At 44.0% G+C, this 24579-nt stretch overlaps 2 protein-coding genes across 3 annotated transcripts; both read right to left on the bottom strand.

The window, feature by feature from the left end:
* Window positions 1-30: 30 nt before the first annotated feature.
* Window positions 31-11319, bottom strand: LOC128945008 (phosphatidylserine decarboxylase proenzyme, mitochondrial). Of its 2 annotated transcripts, none has more exons than XM_054288538.1 (7): window positions 9122-11319; window positions 7368-7533; window positions 5152-5388; window positions 4889-5027; window positions 4030-4176; window positions 3159-3319; window positions 31-2867 (listed from the first exon to the last, which is right to left on the bottom strand). In XM_054288538.1, exons 1-7 carry the CDS (start codon window positions 9316-9318, stop codon window positions 2643-2645), a joined length of 1272 nt encoding a protein of 423 aa, XP_054144513.1. In that variant the 5' UTR covers window positions 9319-11319; the 3' UTR covers window positions 31-2642. The 2 variants fall into 2 exon arrangements, with proteins under 2 accessions (XP_054144513.1, XP_054144514.1); XM_054288539.1 differs by having other exon boundaries at window positions 32-2867; window positions 9316-11318.
* Window positions 9476-24416, bottom strand: LOC128945009 (phosphatidylserine decarboxylase proenzyme, mitochondrial-like). The gene is made up of 4 exons (XM_054288540.1): window positions 24360-24416; window positions 21308-21402; window positions 17381-17556; window positions 9476-9537 (listed from the first exon to the last, which is right to left on the bottom strand). Exons 1-4 carry the CDS (start codon window positions 24383-24385, stop codon window positions 9523-9525), a joined length of 312 nt encoding a protein of 103 aa, XP_054144515.1. The 5' UTR covers window positions 24386-24416; the 3' UTR covers window positions 9476-9522.
* Between the last annotated feature and the right edge of the window lie 163 nt (window positions 24417-24579).

The following is a 24579-nucleotide window of genomic DNA, read 5'->3' as shown; positions in this document are numbered from 1 at the left end:
GGCTTTTTTTATTGTTACTGTAGTGGAGCTATTGTTACAAACTGGAGCTACACCTACCTCATGCTGCACTTGCAGTACCTAGTTTAGGTTACCTGTCATGCCACAAAGATAAGCAACACAGATAAGACTCTTTATTTCAAAATGTTTGCAATTAAATGAGTTCATGTCAGTAAGTCATACACTTTGACATACAAAAATACCGTGCTACTGATACAGTTGAATTAAATGGATTCTCCATGCAGGAGAAATTCACAGCATTATCAGTACCCTCGAGGAACTTTTTCACTCCTGGGGTGCATTGCTGGCCCCTGCATCACAAGCAATGTTGGTTGATTAGCTCGCTCTGCACAGTATTACAACCATCATAAACAGCCACTTGCATGCTGAATCCTCTCTTCCTTCTGAGATTTCTAATAAAGCAAACATCAAGCAACCCATCCTCCATCACTAGGCTAATCTGTACCTTCAGATACTATGGATGATGCTGCTGAGTAGGAAGAAATTAAAGCTTAAACTTCCTTTGGCTCTGTCTGGATGTCATAGACCCCAGTGGAAAAGAAGGAAAAGATTCAGTTGTCTTTTTCTCTCATCCACTGGAACAAATTTGCTTTCTCTTGTTAACATGACACTGAAGTTTAATCAAAAAGCTCACCCAAACTTTATCCTCTCAGAGCTGATATTTGCCTTACTCTTTTCTCACTCTCAAAGGCTTAAAAAGACTTGTATCTGGTACTATACTGCTGCAGGAGTAAACTTGCTAATACCAAGAACTTTAACAAGATAGGTGGCTGAGAGCCACTTCAAGCTTTCAAACTCCTCCCTGTGTGAGGAAACACTGACTCCTGGAGCCAAATGAATTTTCTCCTGCTTGTCACCCAAACAGCCACCCTCATCTGACTCATGCCTGGCTGCATCACTTAGAGGCAGTTTATCATCCCTTCCTTCCTGATGACAAGCTAAGCATACAGGACTTGGCAAACTGGACATTTGTACAACAAAATTATATTCTATTTTCTGCAGTGCATACAAAGAAGGGTTTCTTTAGGAGATCAGAGCCTGTCATCTCCTTGAAGTAGCAGAAAAGTAGCTCAAGCAAGGAAGTAGTAGGAGAAATCTTTCAGAAAGCACAAAGGCAGGTTTCATAAGCGTGTCCACTCCAACAAGCTCTGGATAGCAAAATCATGTTTGAGTGCTGGGACTTGAAACAGTTTATTCTCAAAAAACAATTTATACATTGCTTTAAAACTCAATTCCTCTTCACTTTGGCAGTGGTTTTTGTCAGTGCCACATGCAGTAGATCCAAAGAGTGAGATTTTAACTCTTCTTGCTGTGAAGTTGCAGAAGCTTTAAAATTTTACAGTGGATTAAGCTTCAGCACAAAGATTTTAGCCCCCAGCACATTCCTAGCATTAAGTATGAGGGTACAAGTCAGAGCCAGTGTGGTTTTTTGTTTTGTATTTTGAATAAGATGAAGTTGTTGCCCAGTCAAGGGAGGGCCAGATTGGCACCTGGGAAGCAACACGGGATTTCTTTAAAAAGCCATAAATATTTTAAACACAGTCAGTGCATAGGGCATTTCACTCTGTACAATAAAAATTGGTCCTGAAGTAGCTGAAGCTGTCCTTTAACAGAGGAACTAATTCTTCAAGAATTTAGTGACAAAGTAACAAGATACATAGCAGAAAGGAAAAGCACACTTTAGTTGCCATCACATCACCCAGCAAAAATATGCCCTGTGTCTTCTAACTCCTTAATCCAAGAGATGAAGTTAACTGTCTTTCATAAAGACAAAAACTTTAAGGCCTGGAATAGCAAAATAAAACCATGGATTAGGAAGAGGACACAGAGCTTTGTCTGTCTTTAAAAAAGAAAAGAAAATCGCAAGATGACAAGTTCTGTTGTCTGGAATGTAGACACTGTTTTCAGGTTTAAAATACACTGCAAAGCCCATTTTTAAAGCAGCAATGTCAGACAAAAGAATTAAAGTTTTTTAACAGTACAAAACTCAGGATGAGGGATGAGTGTCACTCATTGTACTGACTGACTGTTGTACATTTTGCTTTGTTTGGGCCACGAAGCCACACCAGCAAATTTCACTGTTTGGCCATCTGTCTCATTCAGAGACTGCTTTTATCTAGTAATTTGGGTGGAGTTTCTTAGAATAAAATAAATATGAGAATATATTCTTTACTCAAGGTCTGTAAATCAGATTCTGTAGATACAAGGTACAAGGTCTGACTCAGCCTGTCAGTGTCCCTTTAACTACAGGTAATCTCTGCCTCCACCCTTTCCTACTGCACCTGCCTAGGAAGGCTTAAAAGGGACTTAGAGGCTCTAAGAACATAATTATCCTGTGGCACATTCAGGGCAGAACATGAAAGACTACAGGCACAGGGTGGGCCTGAAACCACCATGGGCAACATCTTTAAAGGCAGCTGTACCCAATACATCCATGATCATTCAATTCAGTTTCTACATTCAGCAGCAGGTAAATGTAGACCAAATATTTTCAAGTTTAATGCAGCAGTGACATCTTTCTTCCTCCTCACCCAGGTCCTGCTGAGTGATACAAACTTGATAAGTGAAACACTCAGTGGTGTGAAAAAAGTCCCTTTTTATAGAAAATCTTGCTGAGACAGTTCCTATAGAGAGCCCAGTGCTTCTCCAAAGCGGATTTTCTGTCCAGCCTTGAGGTTGAATCTGAAGTCCTTGGGTGCCTCAAAGATTAGTACAATTGTAGAGCCTAAGTTAAATTCCCCTAAATGTTCCCCTTTCCTCATGGGGATTCCCTCCTTGTTGTTGTTGGATATGAAGCTGAAGTCATTGTAGGAACCTTTAGAGTAACTTGGACTGTTCGTGTGCAAGTCCTGTACAGAGAAGGAAGAAGAGAAGGATTTCAGTGCTCTGTATTCCTTCATCACCACAGCTGTGGACTGTACACACTCACACATTTTCCATGCACAAACTCACAGTTCAAAGGTGCAATAGGAATATTTTTTAAATTGTCTATATTGGAGACAACACTGTTTAAATCAGTCTTAGAATATCAGTACTGTGAAACACCCTAATTTCAGGGTGATAATTTTTCTTTTTAAATTTTGTTATGCTGCATCAACCTCAGCCATTAACAGAAAGGTGCCTGCTATGATCCTGCTCACCTGGTCAAAGTAGATGCGGATGGAGCCCACGTTTGTTGCTCCTACAGCTGTTAGTGAGAAGAAGCCATGTTTCCAGTCACCTGTAAGAACAACCCGTTCATTGTGGCAGAACAGCTCCTTGATCCAGCGAGCAACTCCAGGATTGACAGACATCAGAGAGCCTGAAGAAATGAGAAAATATGCAGGTTAGGTTGTCTGGTTTGTAGTGATATTGTAATGCTGCTCAGATGGTGTTTTCAGTGTAACTGGAGCTGATCCAGTAAACAGCTCTGTCAGTTACTTGTAGGAAGAGAGGCAAGTGCCAGGCAGAGCAAATGAAAGAGAAGTCTGTGCTGAAAACAAAGGGGTCACAGAAGGATGTGTGTGGTGGGTCAGTTCTCTCTCTCATGGTGTTTGAAACCAAATCCAAATACTTATGATTTTGCTAGATACCAAGAAGTAAAATATTCTTATCTGCAAGAACATCTGATCCCAGCTCCAGTAGTGCAACTGTTCAGTTGCATTTTCTTTGCCTAGCACAAGCAGAGATTATACTTTAGGCTACTTTAGATGTGATCCACAGAACTATCTATATTTCAGGTGCAAACTGAATAAGCAGTGTTTGGGAACAAATCAGCTCAGCTTGAATCAAGGGGTACTTCAAACAAACAGTTTGAATACAATATTACTGTTTTCACCATTTTTATGTGATTTGCTCTGGTAAACTCTACAGCTGCAAAACTCATTACTGTTTGAGACAAATCACTTTCCTACCATTGTCTATCGTGTTACTGTCCAACTTCTGCACTGGTGTGTCTCATTGTGCAGAGGCCCATAGCAGTGCTTCCCTCCATGGCTGCTCTGCAGCTGTTTCCTAGGAACAGAAACCAACCTGGGAAGTGCCGTCGGTGTGACACCGTCCAGTCCGTGGGTGAGTGGAAGCAGTGATAATCCCCTGGTGCAAGGTAAATTACACAGTGGTACAGCTCATTCCCCTCCTTTGTGACCAGTTGTTTCTGAAAAGAGTTACCAGGTGGGGCTGCAGAAGAAGCAGGGAAAGGAAGGGGTTAAAGATATTCCTCCTGAAGTCATCTACCTTAGCCAGGCAGTCTGTGTTAGACTGTGCAATAGCAGAGGATTAAATGCAGCTCATGTGGATTGGTGAGACTACAAAAACATAGGTTTCATGCAGAAATCCAATATTTCCAAATGCTCCTTTCTAAGAAAATTAGATCCTGGATTGTTTCAATGACAGTGAAAAATTTCCTTTTGGAGTTTGCCCTTCCCTAAGCAAAACAGCAGAAACTGAAATCCAGTACAACAGAATTTTTACTAAAGCTGTCCTTTAAGAACAGAATTTGTGAAGAGTCCTCTCAGTCATTAGAGGGGTAGTGCTTGAGCATGGATCTTGTTAAGAATTTTTGCTAGCCAGTGCTTGGGGCCATTTCAGTGTGACTGCAGGAGTGCTGCAGCTATGGTGTAGCAACAGATCTTGAAGTCAAGTGTAGGAACCAAGCACCAAGCAACTCAGTTCAGATAATGAGAATGAGCCAGGCATGACTGCATAAAGCCACTGGTGAGAAAGAACTAGAACAGTGACATGGTTACCCACAAATAAAACAAACCAAAAATCAGACCTGCTTTTGTTCCTGACAGTGCAAGAAAATGTTACATTTTGTCATCTCTCTTATGATTTCTGAGAACACTGAAAGGGCACAGCAGAATAAATGCAGAACTGGCACAGAACTTACCCTGGCTAAAATGCATTTCCTCTGTGGAGATGCGAGGTCCTAAGAAAGATTCCAGAGAATAAGTAACCCCTTTTACTTGCTCCACTTCACAATTTTTTACCTGTCCGAAATTAAGGATCTTTCCATCAGAGGGACTAATCTACAGCAAAGAGAAAAAAGGGAACCAGTCAGCAGTTCATTAAGTCCTCATGCAGCAGTGCCATTCCTCTGGGGGCTGAGGGAAGTGGCAGTGCAGGGTGCAGCCCTCCCTCCCTTTCACTCACCACGCTGTGCACGCAGCACACCGGCCGCGCCTGCGGTTTCAGCTTCCTGCGGAAGAACTCGCTGAGGTTCCTGTAGTGGTGCAGATCCTCCACAGCTGCCTCCTTCATGTTCACCCCGAAGGTCCAGATGTACAGGCTGTACACCGGCTTCCTCAGCCACGTGGGCAGCTCCACCTGGTTCAGGCGGCCCCAGGCTCGCGAGAGAAGCCGTGTGGGGACTGACTTGTACAGGGCAACCTGAGGGGACAATGGCAGCAGGTCAGTGCTCTGCCCACTGATGGCTTCCTTATTTCCCCCCATAACACAGGAAGGATCAATCTGTTCCTGCAAACCCCTCCCTTGAATTCATGTAGCTTTTAAGGCAGCAAAAGATTCATACTGCACTTCATCGTCATTCCCTCCATTCTGGTGAGATCAGACAAGAGACAGGATGAAACTTTATATAACTTTAAAGTGAAGCCAGAATTTCCACTCCTTTGCAGGCTGAAGCTCCACACTGAAGTTACTGCAAACTGCCCAATGTGAGGCTTACAGAAAAAAAGAGACATTGCACATATTCTAGTAGAACACTAATCAGAAAGGCTTAACATTACCAGTGTATAAATTTTTGTGAATAACTAAATGAAAATTGACTGGAAAATAATTGACTTCTCAGTGTTGGACGACATACTCCTCAGATGCAGCTGCTACTGAGGGTGCTTCCCACACCCAGTACTGTATGTTGTATGCTCTAATGAGTATACAAGTACCATCAAAGAAATGTACCCACTGGATGCAGCTACACAGGTATAAACTTATACCAGCCTTATTCCTTCTCTCACAACAATGGGAGCTACTAATTGCAAGAATATTAAGTGCCTTTATTTCCGTAGAAATACACCTCTGGACTTGCACCAAAAGCCAAGTTTTAGCAAGGAAAACAAATGAAACAAAGTTGGCAAGAGGTATCTGCTGTTGATGGAAGTGGAGAGATGACAACATCTTTCTGTTGATAATTCCAGCAGACAGCTCTTCTGGGGTTTGTGGTGCTTGCTGTCAGCCAGGAAGCTCACATGGCTATGATGTAACTGGGGAAGCTGGGGAATATGGACCAAGGGAACTGAACACTCTGAAACCAGTTTTGCAAAGGAAGTGGTGATCTGCTGACTGGTGTTTTTGAACAGCTACATTCAACTTGGGGCTAAACCTTGGGATTTTTCTTAGTGAGAGTCACTTGTTCTCAATCATATCCTTCATGATTAAGTCTTGCAAAACACAGCCATAAACACAAGCAGAAGTATGCACTGGCTCCGTCACACCAAATACAACAAATTAAGATTTCACTTACAAATCACCATCCTGTGTACATACAGGGATATTTCAGAAAGGAAGTACCAACCTAATCCTACTCAGATAAAACCATCTAAATGAACAGTGCTTTATGTTATACAAGCTGAAATACTGAAGAAAAAAATGTTGCCATTTTATTTGACATGCCCTGTACTGTATTCATTTCTAAAAGCTGTTTTCCACCAACATCAAAAATGTACATACACCTATAAAATCACACCAATTGTCATAAGCAGTATTTCCTAGCAGCCCCTTCTCTTCAATGGAGCCTGGTTTTCAAGCTGATGGGATCAGACAGAACAGATGTTCAATGAAATAGGCTTAAGAATGGCAATTTTGTTCCTGTTTGCAATCAAAATACTTACTTGGTTGTTGGATTCTGAAATTGCATGATTTGTGGGGAGAATTACTACGAGCAAGGCATCCCACACCCCACTCTCAGCAGTGACAGAGCAGAGATTTGTGTATCATTTGGACATGCTGGACTACAAATGCTCAATGAACTTGAGGAACAAACCCTCTTGGTGCGAAAATAACAAAAAACAAGAGACCATTTCAACCAGGAAAAGGAACTTGCCAAAAGGTTTGGTCTTCCTTGTCCTAGCCCTGATACTGTGAGGTGACTGAATTCCTTCAGAAGTTTCTGTTGACTTTCCCTGCCTGTTAGAGGACAAAATAATTCTCTGCTCCTGAACAAGTCACTTATCTGTGAGGCAATTGATCAACACAACCACAGTGGAAACTCAAAAGAAGCAGGAATTGCAACTCTGCTTTCACAGCAGTGATCAGCAGGCTGCCCTGCATGCAGCAGCTCTCCCCCCAGCTGCTGCCAGCTCCAGGACACAGCTCCCAGATGTGGCACATGAGAGAGAGCTGCTCACACTTACCCTGCTCATAGGCCTCCATCCCACTCTGGTCAAGGGTTTAAGAGCACCGAAAGGCAGAAGGTAATAGAGAATAGTCAGAGGCCAAGAACGGAGTTTCAGAGCAGGCCTAGACATACAGCTCAGCTGGCCCAACCTTCGCCTCAGGGCCAGCTGGGGGAATTGCAACCTGAAAGATTACATACACAACATCAGAGGGTCAGGCATCTCAGCTGCAGAGCCACCAGCTTCCGACAGCTGGGTCAGTTACTCCTGCTAAACGTTTCTTAATCTTTCATACTACAAGTCTTTACTCCTTTATTTTGATTGGTTCTTCCCCTTCCCAAAATAGAACAGTTTATCTAAAAAGTCCAAATAATGGTGTTCACCCTCATAGGTCACGTTTTATGAATGACACCCTCAAAAATTAAAGGTAAGACCAGTTTCCAGGTCTTAAAGCCTTCACTGAGTATCCTGGTTCTGAATAGGGAACATGTGGACAAAACCAATATTTCTACTACTGCACAACAATCTAGTCTCTGTAGCCCAATAATCAACTCCCCTCATAACCAGCTGCATCTCTGATTTTTTTTGTTACATGGATGTCCTGACTGAGAGAGACCTCATTTTGCACAAATAGTCATGGGGAGAAGTTGACCTAACTCTCACAGGGAAAAGCTGCTCAGCTTCTTAGCAGAGGACAGACATTAGGGGCCTCAGTTCAGACTCTTGCAGGAGGTCTGGATGCAAAACCCTTTGGGTCCCCATTTATTCTGTGGCTTCTACTCATGAAAAAGCCACTGGCATTTCCAAGGTCACATTATCAAATGGAAATCTGTCTACCTGAGGGCAAACTATTGAAATGACTGTCTGAACTCCTGGTTAGGAGACTGTTCTGCAAGCAGGACACAGCGACGTGCGCACGCAAACCAAAGCGGCACAGTCTGGCTGCTCCCAACAGCTCACTCTCTCAAGGGATCCTGTGACATGAAACAGGAACTACAAAATACTGCATATGTGTTTCCAAGATGGAAAGAAGCTGAGAATTTAAAAGGAAGTTTTCTTGTCAACTCATTCTTTTCAAAACTAGAATCAGAATTAAAATATCAGGCAGGTATAACTGTCACCATTTTGGGATGCAAGATGGTGCTTTTGGCTCAGAGATGTTTTTTCTGCAGTGAACACAACTTCTTTCCCCTGAAGAACTAATAAATAGAGAATGATCTGTGCATCTCAATGCAACAGGGAAAAAGAACCCTGAGCAGAAGTGCTGTCTTAGCAGAGTTAATGCAGGATTCTCAGCAGGAGGTAGGACTGACTCGCCATGGGAATAGGAAGGGACACTTCACATTCTCCCTCCCATCCCCACCACCCAGCAGGGCTGGCGGGCCAGGAGCCGGGTTGGGTCCCGTTCTCCCCCTCCTGCTGCTCTCCCCCCCTTCACTGCAGTCGCTCCTGGACCAATCCCTGCAGAGCTGCATCGCGTTGGAGCCCTCGGGCTTCTCACTGCCTTGGCCTGGTTTCAGAGCGGCCCCTCAACTAATTTTTCCATTCTCCTAGTGACAGAGAGTAGAAGGGAAAGGAATGAAAGCTTCCCCATTCCCCTTGTCATGGAACAGCATGCCCTTCTCTGCCAATACAATGTATAAGGAGCTTTATAGTAATTAGGCCAAACAAAAGCTTCACAGATGGCTCCCGCTCCTTCTGCCCAGAAACCCTCCCAGCCTCCCTCCCGCCTCAGTCACCACTCCTGCAAAGCAGAAAATACTGAACAGTACCTGAAACGAGTTCTCCTACTTGGTGTCCCACCAGCAGAGCCAGCTGGGCCTGGACTCTCCAGCTGTGGGTGCTGGTCCCCGGCACAGCTGCTGCTGCCGCCGTTCCCTGAACGCAGCCTCCGGACATGAATTTTAACTTTGCGGAGGTTGTAGCAAGAGGGTGGAGGGTTAGATAAAGCTTTGTAGCATCTCACCATTTCCCTGTGTGCAGCTCTGGTCCCTGCAGGGTGTTTGACTGACACATCGTCAGGGTGACGGCTGTTGCAAGGCTCAGTCTTTTTTCCTCTACCTCTCTTTCCTTTGCTTGCTCCGGTATAGGAGAGAGGACTCGGCGTCACAGTTCCTAAATCCCCCGCTGGTTTGGCTCTGGATTCCCTCTCTGTTTCCCACTTGAATCTCTGCTACGAGAGTTGCAGCTATTGCAAACAAACAGGCATTGTGTCATATTTCAACATCCCACTACAAAGCCGACTCTGCACACGATAAAAATGAGCTGTCCATATGAGCAGTCCTTGCTTCTTGCTAGTCCGGGTGGCCATTGAAGCCCAACTCCCCAAAAAACACCCTGCAGTGTGTCCCAGGCTGCTGGGCAGCAGTGCTCTAGTGAGAGGAGCAGCCAGCTGGCCTTGCACAGCTCATCCCAGCGCCAGCCTGAATGCAAGGCTGGGAGGAGGAGTGGGGCGGAGAAGAGGAGGAGGAGGAGGAGATAACTCCCAGCTTCAATTCTGCAGTGCAGCAGCTGCTGCTAAGAGTTCTGGACTCTTGGGCACCAAAAATCCTTTCCTGCTCTTAGTGTCCAGCTTGTAAAGAACAAAACAGAACAGAAAGGAATGTCTTTCTATTTTACAACTCTTGCCAGACACAAACATCCATCTGCGGAAATCTGCTTCCATCTAAAAACACTCAGTTAAGGGAACAGGTAATGGACATTCTTCAACAAATAACCAGATACATACAAAAAAAGGCAGTTTTAGGGCCAGCTTGATAACTGGGTATAAAAGAAGTGTTATGTGCCTATTATGTGACTTTCAGTACTGTCACAGTTTTTATGTCCAGTAGAACTAAAATACAAAACAGTAGGAAAGTGTTTGGTAGCTGGTTTGATTTTTAAAGACCAAAGGCTGCACTGTTTCTATCTAAGCATTCTAAATATACAGAGACATTTCCCACTTTAATCCTACAGAACACACCTCAAACATAGATTTTCTGAATCTCGTGTGACTGGGTTTGGATTGTTAAGGGAGTCCTGCTTGAAGAAGTGGAAGTCAGATAGCTACATCTCACCTCAAGATTAAACCAAATACTCAGAACGATTGCAGGGCTGACTCTCTCATGGTTCCATTTCACTTCTGCTTTCTGCTAAAGCTGGGTTGAAAACAAATTAAAAAAAACCCTCCTTGTTTCCAAAGCCTTCTAAGCACTGTGAAAACTCTCTGGCTGACAGAGTAGATGAAAAAGAGCACTGTTGCTCTGACTGAGGGAAAGGCTTGTATTGTAACAGGGATAATGCAGGAGGAGTGGGAGGACCAGCAGGAAAAGCTAGAATTAACTAGCAAATGGCATCCCAGTGAGGCCTCAAAAGGAAAATATTCAAGCAGTAATTGTGTATTTTGATTGGCCTTCAACTCCAAATATTACAGATACTCCCTAGACACACCTCTGGGGAGCCTGCATTAGAGTATTTTTCTCAGGTAGAAAATTTCTATATGGTATTCTGTGTGTCAGGAAGTTCCAAGACCTGTGTGCATGTTGTTCAAGCTGAATTTTAACAACTGTAAATTAAAATAGAAACCCAGCTAACTGAAAGAAGGGAAATTTAAGCTCAGTGAAAGCACTCAAAACATACTCCTTCCTCCCTGAGCTTTGTGCCAACTCTTTTTGTTTTCCTATTTAAAATATCATTTAGTCTTTCTCTGGCTGGCACAAGAAACTCCTACACAACAAAAATGATGCCATCTGTATAGTAAAACGCTGAAAGCAGCTAGCCAAAATCCTATCAAAATTCAAAGAAAAGCAACAAGGAGCACAGGGGAGCTACTTCGGGAACATCAGAAATTAGTAAATACTTAATTTTAAACAGCAACAAGCTAAATCGACAACATTGTTTCAAAAGAAACTTCATCTGACCAAGACAATTATTATTCACACTGAACACGTGTGTTCACAGAACTGTGGGGAGCAAATTAGTTTGGAGCTGGGCAGGAGCAGCAGAGCACCCAGCCCAGGAGCTCCTGCAGCCAGGGTGGAACCCTGCTCCCCATCCCTTCTCCTCCCGTGCAACCTTCACCCTTGCGGAGAGAGAGCAAACACATCACATCTACTTCAGTGTTCTTCCCTTCAGGATAAGGGAGGTAACCCACAAGCTCTTCCAGTAAAATCCAATTTTACCCCTCAAAACACTTTTAAGGAATTATTATATTCTCACTGAGTAACCATAATTCTATGGAAGCATGTACCCAGATAAACAGCTGACCTGCTCCCTAAAAAAAAACAGACACTGAAATGTTCTAAAGCCTGATGAAGGGGGTAGTACCACCTTTCAGTCCAAAACAAAAAATGTGGGGCAAGTGAGATTCCTCTCCAGGAAAGGAAAAACATGGGTGTTACAAGATTTTTTTTCTCCACCTCTTAAAAAAACTGTGTGCAGCCAAGAAAGAAGTTTCTCTGAAGTTCTGTTCTGCTCCCCTCATGACATTCACCAGGATGCCAATACCTGAGTCCTGCTGAGGTGCTGACATGCCTGCTGTGGCTGCCCCAGAAGTAACATGCAGTTCCTACAGTGTAAGAAGGCTGAAATGAAAAATCCACCCTCAATTTACCTGCTTTCCATGGGGAAAGGAACAAGAACTGCTCATCAGACAGCTCATGACAGAAGAACTCATATACTGGCATCTCAACAGCTGGACCTCTTGGGGTGCAGGCAGTGCCCGCAGCCTGTGTCAGCTTAGACAAAAATCTTTAAAATGTTTGGTTTGTAGGGGTTGCAGACCATTCCCAAACTCCCTCACCTGTTGAACTCACCCAGAATCCACTCTGGGCAAATAAAGCAGCAGTTAGCAGCAGGTATGAATCCATAGAGAATTATCTCATAGAGAACTGCTAATCTGCCAGCTATGCCACAGCTTCTACTCTGTCAGCTCAAATAAGCATCAAATCCAGTGACCTCTTTTAATTACTTGTCAAATAGTGAACTACTCAAATCCTTCTCTCAAGTTTTAAAAAGACACAGCAAGGCAGTTGCAAGAAAGACTAATGTGCAACTGAACTGCAAACCTGCAGCCTCGGTTTTAAACCGTAAGCATGAATCATTAGGCTTGGAATGTGCTGGTCAGTGCTCAAAGCCCTCTGGTCAAACTTTCTACATTTGGTCACAGAACTACTGTTTAAAAAATGCCCTGAACACATCCCAGTGCTGTACTCGAGTGCCAGCAAAAACTACTGTCTTGCACTCAGGGGCGAGGTACTGGTGTCCGTTGTTAATTCCCGTTCTTTTCCCAGCAGTCACTGTTTGATATCACAGTGATATTAATATCTCATCCCTGCTCCCACCCAACCTTCTCGGCAGGCGGCCCGGCAGGACAAACACTGGATACTCCACACCCAGGCAGGACTCCCGGACTCGGAGAACACAACAGAACCGCCCGGTGCCGCTGGAAACCTGAGCGCCGGCCGAGCGTCCGCCAGGGCCGCGGGATTGCCGGGCAGCGCCCTCGGGAGCTCTCCGGGAGTTTTCCAACGGGGCCGCTCGCGATTGACCAGCGCTGCCTAATGAAATGTATCGGGCTCGGCTGCACCTACCCGCACTGGCTGAAATGCTTTACTTCTTGATTGGAAAAGCCTTTCTATACATTTTCTCTTCGTGTATTAGGAAAAACCTTTTTATTGCTTTCCCGTAACTTTACAATGCTGTTTCAGTTACTTTGTATAAATAGAGCAGGGAGAAAAAGAAGTACTTTAGGATAGTCTAACTGGACGACTGGGTTCTGAATTCTATGCAAAAAGCCTGTTATACAGACTCAAAGATCTTCTGTGAAGCAAGGAGACAAAGCTTTATTTATTTACAAAGTGACATGAAATTTGATGGCATCCTTTTAATACCTTGTAGTAGTAATTTCCAATTAACGGTTTAGAACAACACCCCCTACTATCGTCCCATTATTTTAGTTTAAGAGATCAGTAAAGCAAACTCTCAGCTCCATAAAGGGTCTCTAAAGGAAGCAGAAGCCGCGTTACATCCTCCCCACAGAGCTGCACCCGGCGGAAACTGCGCAAAAGCCCCGGCGGCTCCTCGGCCCCCCGTCCGCCCCGCGGGACTCTGGACTCCGATAAGGCTGGTCCAGCAGACTCATTCTGCTTAAATATACTCAGAGATTACTCATGAGTCGACTTTGGAACATCACCTGAAACTTCCAGCAAGCCAGAGTGAATCACCCCTTGGCCGCCAGCCCTCGCACATCTGCCCTGCGGTCCGGTACCCTTACCTGATGCCCAGGGAAGTCTCCTTCGTCCCGGCTTTCCGCCTTCAATCGCCAAAACGACACCGACCCTTCCTTTCAAAGCAGTTTTCAGACACGTGAACAAAGCTCAGCGCACTGCGAACCCCCCACCCACGGCAGCGCAGCCATCCCGCCCCCGGGGCCCCTTCTCGGGGCAGGGGAGCGGAGGGGCCGCAGCTCCGCTCCGTCCTGTTCCTACCTCCCGCCGCCGGCAGCCGCTCCCTGCCCTGCCCCGCCCCGCTCCGCTCCGCTCCGCTCGCTCGCTCCGGGCAGCGCCGGCCCGGCCCGGCCTTAAGGAACCCCGCGGGCCCACGGCCCTGCCCCGCCCCGGCTCCAGCCACTGGCGCTGCTCGGCGGCTCCTTCCCTTGGAGGAGGGGCCAGGGCAGCACAAACGCAAAGGAAGAGAGCGGAGGGGCTCCGCAACACGGGCTGCCCACAAGGGTCAGGCACTCCTGCGGATCAGCGCTTCCCAAAGAGCGCTGGCCCGGACAACGCGGAAAGAGACTTGTCGGGGAGCAAGGCACCGATGCGGATTCTGTGCCTTGCACAGCTTCCCACCGCGTGTCCGGGTGCGGGAACACAATCCCACACAGGCACTGGCAGCCAAAGCACCAAAGCGTGCTCCAGTCTCACAAACTGCTTCCGAAAAGCTCAGCTAAAGTGCTCCACAAGCTCAGCAAGGCGCTCAGGAAGATGCACAGGAAATTGCACGAGACAGAACAGACTCATCTAGTCAAAAGTTCTTCCCACTGTTTAGATTTTAAAAAAACCCACAAACCCAAACTGATTTTATTTGGTTCCATTTGCCAAGACAACCGAGAAAAACATTTACACCATTGCAGCCTTTACACAATCTGATGCTGTTGAAATGTCACTGGTTTGAACATTTTCTGACCATCTTTCTTGTGTACTTTGAACCGCTTTACAAGAATTTTTTTGTAATTGCATAGATGCTTCAATAAAACTCCAAGCACCAGAATCTGGGAGCAAGAATGAGGAATACGAAACCAACTGGAGATTATATTTCTTCTGAAGTCGAATTAAAAAAAAAATCAGATATTCTTTCATTATTAGCTCTTTCCTGAACTTGAAACACACCTCTTACCATAATACTAAATGTCTCCTCTGGGCCAAGAAAAGCACCTTCTGTATTGTACTGCCATATGAGCTTCAGTATCCTCTGTTACATAAATAGAAGCACTTCCTGCCATCAGTAGGAAAGACTGTTGTTCTTAATTCTGAGAATCCAGTTCCTAAACCTATGCTCAAACACTTTCCTGGTGAATTAAGTTGTTTTTAAAACAACAATAAGCTGCAGTTTGAACACTGCAGCTCACTTCCAGAGACATTTACTGTGCTTTCTGGCACATGTCGCTCCAATAAACACTGCTTTTTCCTTACACAGAACAGAACAAACTACAGGATCAAAGGACACTCTCAAAGTTCCACTCTCAAAACTCTGGTTCATCTGCTCACTGTGTTCCTCCAAACCCCCCCTCTGGCCAAGCTTTCCCACAGTAATTATTGGATCCTGTATCAACAGTGCCCTGGTGCCCAGGTAAGAAGAAGCAAAGTGTCCCTACTTAGCATATGAATGGCATGCCATGCATGCAGATCCCAGCCAGGAAATGTTCTGTGACAGCAAAGATTTGGAACAATAAGCTTCCATCCATCTGATAAACATCTACCTGTCTGCCTCCAAGGCCTCTGCTTTACCTCATCTAATTAAATGAAAGCTGATCCCCACTGGTATTCACAGTAGGAGACACTAAGGCGTTAATCAGCTCAAGCTATTAGTGACAGAATGTCTCTAAGAAAATGACACAAAGAAAAGGTCTGTGCTAAAGAAACAGTAGTTCTGTCTTTCCCTGTGGAGAAACTTAAGGGACACTTGACTTGCACCAGATTAATTTCTGCCCCATCCTTTTATGACGCGCAAGCAAAACAAAACCACACAAGTGTACTGACTGTAATTGAGTCAAAAATGCTGCACACCTCAGTGAGGCTCCCAGCATGTACCTCTGCTACAGGGGAGCTCCCCTGCCAGCCAGCAGGGTTAATACCTTTAATATCTGTCTTCTCAGAAGCAGGGCAATGTGCCTCACACAGAGCTGGCAGGTGGAAGAGGGTCCACATTCCCCTGTGGAATCAGCACTTCAGGGCTGCAGGCTGGGCAGTGAGGGCACATGCACCAGTTCCTTGTTCTGCATTACTCTTTCAAAGCCCATTCAATCACACTTGGTCTCTCTTTGCCTATGCAAAGGCTTATTCTGCCCTAAAAACAGGACAACACCCCCCCCTTCCACACCCCTTAGCGTGAGCCCAGTGATGCAAAAACCCAAAACAATGGAAAATGATAGGTCAGCAAAAATCCCACTTCAGTCTACAATAAAAGGAACAATGCAGCTCTTATTTTTCTTGAATCCTTCATTGTTTGGAATATTTCTTGCAATGTCTGACCATAGTTTCTCTTTTTCCTCATAACTATTGAGCTTTCTTTCCCTCCCACACAATTCAAACACATCAGGAAGGACTGGGATGTCTTGTTAGTGTCTCCTACTGGGGTCTGCTGCATCTGGGGCCCTGCTTATCAGTTTGAAATTCTTTGTGTGTTTCCCCACTGTAAAAACCAAATCCTTTAAAGCTGTTTCATCAAAAGCAACACTCTTAGTCTCACCAAATAATAACAAATCAGCATATCAGTATAATGAAAGAAGGCAAATGCAATAAGAGAATTACCCAATTTCATACCAAAAAGTATGAACAATAACGAATATTCATTTTCAAGCATCAAAATTGAATTGACATTGCCATGTTAAATAAATCCTCTGTGGACACTTACCAGTTCTTTTTTTTAATCAGAACCCATTTGAAACAAACTTCAGCATGATAAGAATATACAGGAGACAGATTTACAGACAGATTCCTGAGGAGCTATCACAGGCTAAGCTGTTAGCATCTGGACTGTCTGGATCATATCTGGTTTTGGTCACTACTGAAATTTAGGGATTCCAGCCTAGTCTCCCACAGGCATGTGGCCAAATCACTCACACACCAGCAGTGTGCTCAGGAATGCAAAGAAACTGCAGTGCCAGAGGTCACACTGAGGCATCTCCTACACAACATTACAATCCTACAATCTTTAACTCCTTGCCTTCAGAAGTGACACTGAAGCAGGCACTCATCTGGCTATTTGGAAGAACACCACATGTATTTTAAATTGTTCAACATGGAATTGAACAATACTTTATACTTCAAAGGCAATACAGTAGCTACAGGAAGTCATGAAGTATTTACTTCAATGCTGCAATGGGTGTTTGACCTATGAACACCATACACACCACCTGCAATTCCACAATAATTTCTCAACTCCTTGGAATCCAAAAGGAAAAGGCAAAAATCCCTCAGGATCAAGAGGAATTACAGACCTAAGTGAAAAAAAAAAACCTATGAAAAAAAGGTCTTGCTGTATATTCATTCAAGAAATAGGTAAATTTTTATTAACCAGGCATTCATTCCATCTCAGCTTTCTTGTAAAGCACATATGGTGTCAGCCACACTAAAAGATGGAGGAGTTGCTGGCAGTTGCTAATGTATCATGACTTCAGCCAAATGAGTTACTGAAGTGACAGAAATTTTAGTTCCATGAGCTGTCAAGAACACATTGCCAATAGAGGCAAATTCAAGACTCGTGTGTTGAAATGGAAGCAAAGGAGCTTTGCATCAAACGTGGCAGAAGTAAAATTGCCCCAATTTTCTTACCTCCCATTCACTTGCAAGCTTCACAGGCACCTCTATGCCCCTCTTCTCCAGCTGTTGCAGTTTGTAATCCTCATATTTTCTGTATCCTGCATATCCTCCACCTGTAGCTACCAGAACATGGAAGGGCCGCAGGCGGAAGACTTGGCGCACTGCAGCAGTGTGAAGCTTCTTCCTGTCTGTAACAGAAAATCCCAGACTTCAGGAAAGAGAACAGCTACACAGGAAAGAGAAAGCAACCCTGTGCAGTGAGGGATATGAGCTGGGGTGATGAAAATGCGATTAGAAAATAAATCTGTCACAGAAGGTATGTACAGATGCTCCTGAGTACTCCAGTTATTGCAGTTTACCAAGTTACTGTAACTCAACTGACCAACACTAATTGGTCATCTGAGGTTTTAACCTCATCCCTGTCCCTGCCACCCCATGTGCTTCCAACTTTCTTCTCCCCAAAGTATGTATAAACTGTGCTCCCTGAAAGCTCTGTGGAGAAATACACAGAATTAGTGTCTGACAGCACTATCAGTTTCCAGCTGTGAGAACATTGGTACTGTGTGGAATAATAATTTGCTGGGGAATAATCTGTACCACAGTGAAGCTTTGTGCTTCTCAGTCATTAAAGCTTTCACTACAGTTAGGGAATCCCCAGACTGTACAGCTAACTGGAAGAGGGAAGGAAATGATGACCTGTTTTAGAGTAGGTGGGGTAACAGGAAAATAGGCCCATTTCTGCTGTAATACAAGTCACCACATGAAACAAAGAGATGTGTAGTATTAAATCTGGTTTTTACTGAGTAAATACCAAGCTCCTCCTGCCTAAGTCCAGCCTTGCAGTCACTGTGAGCTACAAGGACACAATGTGGTCACTAAGCAACAGACCGAGCATGGGGCAGGCACAGCTGTGGGAGTATTTCCCTTCCAAAACCTTCAGAGAAAACAAATCTGTCCAGGGCTCAGTCAGTATTAGACTGTGCTGCTCAGGTCTGTCTGCCAGCCAGTCAGTTCTCAGCAATGAGCAGGAGTCACTACCTGGCAGAAAATGCCCAGAACCAATACTTGATTCACAGCAACCATTAACTTGCATGCACCAGAATCAAACCAAATTAACTTTAACTTCCTCCAAAGCGAGGCTTCTTAGGGTTTGACTATGAAAGGATGCATTAGCAACCAAAAGAATTCAGCCAACACCAACTCTATTTCTAGGCACACATAGAGACAAAGCACAATTGTTTTGAAGTCTGGAAGGCTTTAGTTCTAAGGAATTTAGTTGATTAGAAGCATTCAGCCATGATGCTCCAAAAAGATGCCAAATAAAAGTAATTCTTGTCCACATTTTGTTTTATCAAAATAATATTTCTTAATAATTTCTTTCCTACACTCATGATTTAAAATATTGCTACATATCCCAAATGCACCATAAAACAAAACCAGCTTTGTTCTTTCTTTAAGAAAAAAAGTATTTTCTTTTCTGGGGGAGAAAAACAACAAGGCAGCAACTACAGTTACAGGTATGATTCTAAAATTATTCTTTCCTAAAGAACAATGCTCAGGAAAGGAGAGGGATCATTTAGAACAGCTGAATGTTTAAAAAGATTTACTTACTTGAATTTACAAAGACTCTACAACCTTTCAACTTTGTATCACTATTTCAACAGAAATGTCTGTACACAGACCAATGATACTCTAGCCCTAAAGCCTTTAACTCCCTTCCACCACATCTTTGGTTGTAAGTTAGCAAAGCTGCCCAGCTATTTCAGCAATCTCACAAATTCCCAAACCAAAATCCCTCAGCAAGAACAGCTTTTTCTGGTTTGGATCCAGAGAGAGGCAGTTTCTGTTTCAAGAGCATTGATTACACCCATGTGAACATTTCTCTTCCTGTAACAGTGACCAAACCATGGGGTGTTCCACAAGCCACAGCAAACACAATTAAAGTTGTTGATAAATGAAGAGTTGACTTTTCCCCATCTCCAGCATTAATGAAACAACACTTCTGTAACTGGTGTCCAAAACATTATCATTCCAAAGGCATCCAACATGCCACTGTCAAGCTTATTTGCCCTGACAAAATTCCACACCTTTCCCACACAAAGTGTACAAATTCTAAGACAAGAACAGGAGTTACTGATTCTGGCAGCAGACCCAGGTTTAGGCAGCTGGCACTGCTCAGATTTCAGCTGAACACTGTGTTCTCTAATGATGCTGCTGCTGCTCCCTGGAAAGCACCATGAGAGTGTGTGGAGAGCTCATCCTTGGCACAAGAGCCACCAGAAACAAGTGCAGGACTGTCAATTTACTAATATAACATTTTTAGATACTACCCTAAATCTGAAGCCCTCACAGATAAAGCCAAACTCTTCCAGAATTCTCTTGAACACTGAGTATATTCAGCAAAGGAGAATAAAAATTAGTAACAGTTTCCTTCTCTGGAACAGGTGAAAAAGACACATTTCCTCAGAAAGTGGAAAATTCAGGATGAGAAAGGAAACTGAATAATGGCAGGAGAGCTCTAGTTTATGTAGATGCATAACTGCTGCTAGTTTATCCAGATGCATAAATGGTAGATGCAGTAACATAAATGCTGCTTCATTACCCTGTCCAAATTAAGAATTTCTTCCAGGACATGACACAAACACTTAGAGGAGGCCATTATAAGGGACAGAGATAAAATTAGAGAAGAGTTATCTTTCCTTTATATCCAAATCAGACTCTAAAATATCAATTAATTAGAAAATGTCAGGCTAAAACATTGAGATGTTCAAAACTCAAAGCTAATTTTGACTAAAATGACTTTTCCTTCCTTGTGATCAACAACTTCGCATTATGTCTCAACTTGCAAATTTTTTTTCTGTAATGACTTTGATTTATAGACAACAAAGCCCTGCTGTTTTATTCATCTGTGTAAGCATATTTTTCAATAATAAATATCCATATATGATATGCCAGACAAAGCACTTGGACAGGCCAGTTAACCCAAAGAAATGGTTTTGGAAAATGGGACCAATAGTTCAGCTGGCAAGGAAACCAAAATTGAAGACTATTATTTGTGACACTAATATATGGCAATGCACATGCTACAAGTTTACAAATATTCCTTAAAACCAAACAGTAATATTTGATCTTCACAGCATTACCCAGCTACAGAAACATCAAGTGCAAGTACCATTTTAACCAAGTCCTAAACATTTCATGTAAACCTACTCTGATTCCCTGATTTATTAAAATTATAAGTACAGACTGAAACATAAAAGGATATTTATACATTTTCTTTCTTATAGGGCTGTTAAACTGCTGAAATCTGAATCTCTCAGACTTTTCAAGGTGAACACCTGGTAAGAGTAGCATTACAAAGCAGGTAATACATTTGAATATTATAAATATGCAGAAGTTTGATGTTGCCTTTCCCAGTCAGTCACTTCAGTAGGTGTGGAAAGTACACAAATTATTGCTCATCAAGTTCATTTAAGTGGGTTTTTTAAAATGTAAAAACACTGTCCCTAACATGAATCTTTCTGGTAAGTTATACTGTGTTTTTTAAAAAAATAATTTTTGAGCTCTAGACTCCTGAGAAAACTAACTAAAGTGCAGAAATTAATTAAGAAAAATAAACCTATGACTCATGGGTTTTAATTTGCTATGCAGGAATCATCTTCACTAGAAAAAGTTTCAGATGCTTTTGTAAAGTTTGAAAGCAACAAACAACAACAGCTCATAATGAATCTTGTTAAAAAGGTAAATATACTTCTTTTACTATGTGGAAAACACAATTTGCAAGCTTGTGTCTAAGGAAATGCCATTAATTGGTCTTTGATGCTGGACTCCCACTCCTTTAATTTAAAAAAAATTATCTTTCCCAATATGAGACACAATTTGATTAACTGTGAGTGACCCTGAGTTTAAAATAACTTGTAGCTACAACCCATCACTTACCACTGAAGAATGTCCTGGAAGGAGGCTGCTTCCACAGGACTCCAGCTCTAACACACAGGTTCCTCTGCACCAGCAGGTTACAGCTGCACAGCAAGCTGAAATACAACAAACAAGAAGTGGCTGCTGAAGTACAAATGTCTAATAATGCATATTTCAGTAGTTCAGCATAGTGACCATCTAATGTTTAGCAGCTGAGTAACAGAGGGAAAAGTCTACTCAAGTTATCATAAAATTTCCACTGAGCCTAGTCCCCTGTGGTCTACTCCTTTCTTAAAAAAAAATTGAAAAATCCAACAATCCAACTACTCCTGCAGGTATTTATTTAAAGATAAATCTTTGTATTTTCTTTTTCTTAACAAATATTGACATGTTCCTCTTGGGCTGCTGTAACAGTGATACTTTTCTGAGTATTGTAGATGCTGATCTTGCCAATAGTCCTTTATTTATGTTATCAGCATGTACTGTATCTTGGCCTGTCTGGAGCTCTAAAATGCAAATGGAGTGGTAAATTTTATAATTATTGTTAAATACTTGGGATTATTCCATTTCCACTGGGCTGCTACAACTGTGTCATTTAAGAACCTCCTACAACAGCAACTGTCTAGAGAGACACTCAGGATTTGGTGGATTTGGTTCATGTTTTACCTTATCATCCTGGTGGGAAGGAGGAAGAGTGCATGGGGGAGTTTTGGATTCTATGAAGAAGTAATGGCATTTCTAAGACCAAGTGCTGTAGCTGAAAAAGTAAAAAGGCTGCCAGGCACAGCAGCTCTTCTTTAGAATTTACCTTACCACCCTGTTCACTGGTGAACTGCAGTGAGAGTGGTTCTGCCCCTCTGAAAATCCCTAAAATAGACTTGGAACTGGCCAATATAGAAAAAGGGTTCACCCAGGACTTTTTGTGTGTTTAATAATGTTTAATTTCATGTTGATAATAAATCTGACAAGCAGACATCCAGTTGTACAAGAACTGTTCCAAGTCTGTAAATAAGCAAGTTTAAACAAGTATTTGACTGTGGCCTAGCATGATCCTGCTGTCAGACAGGATCACAGGGAGGAGAGGGACAGAGTTCTCACCCCAACAGGCTCAGACCCTTAGGAAGAACCAGATCTTTGTGCAACCTGCTCACTCTCAGGAGGCAACGCCACAGCTGGGATGTCTTCATCTGCCCTCTGGCCTTTCATCTGCTCTTAATCAGATACAAGGAGGGAGGACACAATTACTTCACTAGCTTACAAGCTATTGCATCATTTGGGGCCATTCAACCTCAGGAAGTGATTATTAAGAGTTTAAAGACTTAATTTTAGGTGCCTACTGAGTTACATATAGGCATGATCCCTTTATTTCAAAGAAGAATCTACAGATTTCTTACCTAGAAGTCACACCATTATGTCAGCACACTTCGTAACTATGCTTTAACATCAGCCAATGACCAACAGCTAAAGTTTTCTCTTATCCCTATTGCAACAGTGTCAGAATATCTCAGTGTGCCCTTCAGCTCCATGTTCTCTGTTAAAATCCCTGCATTAACCCAAATGTGACAGGACAGACCCTCCCCAAGCCCCACATTCTTGTACCCACGTGCTAAACCTGCCCCACTGCTGCATCATCTCCCAGGATGTTATTTTCATTACAAGACAGAAAAAGTGCTGAACATACAGAACCTGTACGTTCTACAGAGCAACACGTTGGGATTTGTCATGAACGAGGTCACCTGATGTTCTTGGGTCATACCAGGCCTGCACTAATTTGTGCACTTACAAGGCCTGTTTTACAACATATTAAAACACTTGGGATAAAAGGAGCACTTGCTCATCAGTAAGCTGGGAGCCTGTGGGCTACTTCTAAGGGAGTCAAGAAATAAAGAACTAATCGAATTAGCAATAGACTTAAATTTAGCAGAAGAGTTTTCAAATCCTAAAAAGTAATGGAAAACATTATTAAAACTTAACTGCAGCCTAAAGCATTAGTATTTGAGACATTTATTGGCCTTCCTACATACTAGTGTATACAAAAATGCAGCCAGAACGAGTTGTGTTGGCTTCACAGGAGCATCCAGGAGCTGCTCCCACTGCTGAGGCAGGGCAGGGCACTGGGACTCGGTACCTCCTCAGTGAAGGACACAACACCTAACCCTAAGCTCTTACCAAAATTGCTTTTGGTGTCCAACACTGAAAAATCAGTTTCCATCGTACTCTGAAACCTGCCTAAAACCAGGCAAAGACAACAAAACTAAAAACAGTCTCACCTTCCCTGCTCCTGACAGCCCGACCTCGTGGGTACAAATGCAAGTTGGAGTATTGACCCCCTGCCTCTCCCACTTGACTGGAGGTGATGGAGAAAGAACTGCCAAGAAATTCCCTGTTAACTGCAGCCCCTCTGTGTCTTCAGCCATCTCTGGACGAGGGACAACACTGGGGCTGGAGGTAACAGAACAGAACGCTGTGCACAAGGTGTTTGCTCCAGGTTTTGAGAGAGAAGGGGGAATAAGGGGACTGTGTGTTCTATTCAAGAACAGGGAACAGTGGCCGAGAAGCAGCATTCCTTAAGCCGTTTGGTTGCTATGAAAAGCACAAGCCGTAAGAGGATATCTCCTCTAGATAACTCCTCAGTGCCCGGCCAGGTGCCCCTGCTCCCAGCCATGCCCCGGATCGCATAACTCGAGGGGCTGCAGCTGCTCCCCATCCACCGACTGCTGCTCAGCACTTCCACTCTGACAGCTACGGACTGCAAACCCAGCCAGAACTGCACAGGGCCACACGCTTCTCGTTCTTAAAATACCTGAACCCCTTATCTTCCTTTCCAGCTTGGAGAAGGAGGGCAAGGCTCCTTACCCATGCCAAGGGCAGGGCCAAGGCTGCAGAGACAACCGCACTCACCGCGCTAGGGAAACGTCAGTGAACGAGGGGGTCGAGAAAGGGGCGGCTGCGGCCCCCGGCCCGGCTCCTCCTCCCCCGCGGGGTGCCGGCTGTCAGACAGGGCTGCCGGGGCCAGACAGTGGCAGCAACAATGACAGCGACAATAACAGCCCCAGCCCCGCCGTGCCCGTACCTGCTCCGCGCCGCGGCCGCCGCCATCTTCCCACGCCGCCGCCGCCGCGTCCTCTGCCGCGTCCCGCGCGGGAGGGCGGGAACAGCGCGGGGGGGGGGGGGCGGGGCCAGGGGCGGGGCCGCGGCCGTGAGGGGCGGGGCGCTGCCGGCATGGCGTGTGTGAGGGGGATATTCCTGAGGGAACACACCGTGTAGGGAGGGGTTCGTTCCTCAGGGGAGAC

The sequence above is a fragment of the Melozone crissalis genome, unplaced genomic scaffold (genome assembly GCF_028551555.1).
Source record: "Melozone crissalis strain CALT ecotype California unplaced genomic scaffold, PUWL_Pcris_2 ptg000063l_1, whole genome shotgun sequence".
NCBI lineage: Eukaryota > Metazoa > Chordata > Aves > Passeriformes > Passerellidae > Melozone > Melozone crissalis.
Note: the sequence above shows the minus strand (reverse complement) of the source record. Positions and strands in the feature narration are given on the sequence as shown.